Source organism: Corvus brachyrhynchos, unplaced genomic scaffold (assembly GCF_000691975.1).
Source record: "Corvus brachyrhynchos isolate BGI_N302 unplaced genomic scaffold, ASM69197v1 scaffold122, whole genome shotgun sequence".
NCBI lineage: Eukaryota > Metazoa > Chordata > Aves > Passeriformes > Corvidae > Corvus > Corvus brachyrhynchos.
Genome location: NW_008236778.1, coordinates 418,916 through 421,268, shown reverse-complemented (window position 1 = coordinate 421,268; position 2,353 = coordinate 418,916). Strand labels below are relative to the sequence as shown.

Genomic DNA, 2,353 nt, shown 5'->3' with positions numbered 1-2,353 from the left:
ATCCCCTGTCCATCCTGTCCCAACCCAATCCCATCCCATCCCAGTCCCATTCTGCCCCATCCCACCCAGGCAGCAGACCCAGTCCCTCAGACTCTTCCTGCAGGTCTCACCTTCATGCGTGTGTCCTCCTCTGTCAGGTTGAACCGCCTCAGCTCGAAGTCACCCTCGGCGTCGGCGTAGGTGTACAGGCGGATGGAGAAGTCGGTGCTGGCCATGGGCACACGCACCAGGTTGTACTCAATGCCTGAGGACAGGGCAGGTAGTGATGGGCATCCCCTGGGTGTATTTGGGGGGTCCAGCTCCCTGAGCCCCTCAGAACAAATCTCAGCAGCCAGACCCCAGCCCCACCACCCAGCAGCGTTGGGCTCACCTTCCTCGGAGAAGTAGGAGCGGAGCAGGTGGTTCTGGGCATCCTTGGACAGGGACTGGATGTTGATGGCAGCTGCGTCGGTGATGGAGCCACCAAACCCCTTCACCTTCTGATACCTCTGCGCCGTGTCCAGGGTGAGGTGGAAATCTGTGGGGACACACAGTGTCACCATCCCTGCTCTGTGGGACAGGCTCTCTCACAGCAGGTGCCAGCCAGGGTGGTACCTGGGGTCTTGGCGTTGTGCTGGAAGCTCCCCTCACTCCGCTCCAGCCGCTTGCCGGCCTTGCTGCTCTCGTACTTGACGTAGGAGCCGGGGGCCGGCAGGACCAGGGGGTCCAGCGTGTCACAGTACATGGCACTGCAGGCACACACCAGCGAGCCGTGCCCAAAATCCTTGGCATCACAGGGACGGCCACCTGCAGCAGAGGAGAGACCAGGTGGGCACCGAGGGTGTGGCAGGAGCCCAGCTCATCCCTTTGACCCACGACAGACTCCAAATCTGCCACCCTCCAAAGCCCAGAGACATGGGCCAGCACGTACCTGTGGCCTGCAGGGCCACCTGTGCCAGCAGGAGCCAGCCCAGGATGCTGGCACAGCCTGGCCCCATGGCACCTCTGCTGCAGCAGCTCAGACGATGCTGTTGGACACTCTGGAGCTGGAAACAGGGTGAGGTGTCAGCACCCAGCTCTTCTCACCCTGACCCAGCCCTGCAAGGGGACAGAGACACAGGGCAGGGACAGCCCCAGCATCATCCCCCTGCCCAGGGACTTTGGGGACCAGCAGACCCCCCCCGTCAGGGCAAAGCCTGTCCTGCCCTCTGCCCACTGCTCCAGCCCAGCACTCACCTTCCCTCCCACCCCTCCAGAGCCCACCAACAGCTGTGGCTATGTCTCAGGTGTGGGCAGCCCCCAGGTGTGGGCAGCCCCCCAGGTGCGAGCCACCCCCCCAGCCCGCTGTTCCCAGCTGCCCACGCTGGCTGTACCCGGCAACTTTGTTCACTCCCATCAACTCCCTCCCACTCCTTCTTCCTCCTCACTTGTGCCACAGCTGTGCCATGCCATGTCATGCCACGCTGCATCACCCCATGTACCCCCAGTGCCCCCTGAGCCACGGCTAGGAGCAAACAGCTCCGCACTCCCAATCCCACATGCGTGGCAGCTGGGGCTTGTCCAGCCAGAGTGGATTGGAGCCCAAGGCCCTGGCATGGAGAGTCCCACATTCCCCTGTTCTGCGCAGCTGCTCACACCCTGTCCTGTCCTTCCCCTGGTGCTGGGCAAGGAGCCTCTCAATGAGAGCACAGAAGGATCCATCTCCAAGCCTCAGGACTCCGGTACCAGACTGAGGACGCCTGGGGAGTTCCGCCAGGGTGGGATGGTGCCGAGATCCAGTGGGATGTGGAGTGGGGCCAGGCAGCCGTCACGCCTCCACTGCCTCCCACTCTCTGCCTGGGAATGATGCCCAGCTTGGCCAGGGCATGGCCCCAGCATGGTCCTGCTGCCCAGGGCTGTCCCATCCCTATCCCCATCTCCATCCCCATTCCCACCTGCTGAAGCCACCCCAGATCCAGGGGACTCACCTGCTGCCAAACCACCTCTCGCTGCGTCGCTGCGGCAGCGGCAGCAGGACCTGTGTCCTGGCTGTGCCTGGTGGGAGGTGATGCATCTGGCGGAGCAGGAAAGGTGAGTTTGGAATGGGACAGCTCATGAGACTCTGTTTGAAGAGGAGCCTGGGGATGATTTTGCAACCTGGCTCCAGTGAGCTTTCCACACACCGCAGCATTTGCAAAGCTCTCCTGAAACCTGTTCCAGTGGCCAGAGGGAAGCTGGGGAGGGGAGGATGCTCGCCAGCCCCCCAGGTGCCTCCATCAGCCCCCACAGCCAGGCCTGCCCTGCTCCCCTTGGGGAGAGCCCCACGGGAGCAGCCCTGTGTCCCTGGGACACCTCGGACAGGGTAGGGCTGGCTGTGCCCATCCAGGGGCCACCG

General features: G+C 63.5%; 1 protein-coding gene across 3 annotated transcripts in view; it reads right to left on the bottom strand.

Moving 5' to 3' along the window:
* LOC103611275 (glucosylceramidase) overlaps positions 1-2,032 on the bottom strand; it is a 19,614-nt gene extending 17,582 nt beyond the window's left edge. The window contains exons 1-5 of one of the 3 annotated variants that reach the window (XM_017727893.1): positions 1,947-2,032; positions 911-1,077; positions 595-786; positions 371-517; positions 111-244 (exon numbers count right to left, since the gene is read on the bottom strand). In XM_017727893.1, coding sequence (XP_017583382.1) covers positions 111-244; positions 371-517; positions 595-786; positions 911-977 — 540 coding nt within the window. In that variant the 5' untranslated portion in view covers positions 978-1,077; positions 1,947-2,032. Of the gene's footprint in view, positions 1-110; positions 245-370; positions 518-594; positions 787-910; positions 1,078-1,614; positions 1,702-1,946 lie in introns of those variants that run through there. The other 2 variants (XM_017727891.1, XM_017727892.1) reach the window with 2 other exon arrangements.
* Between the last annotated feature and the right edge of the window lie 321 nt (positions 2,033-2,353).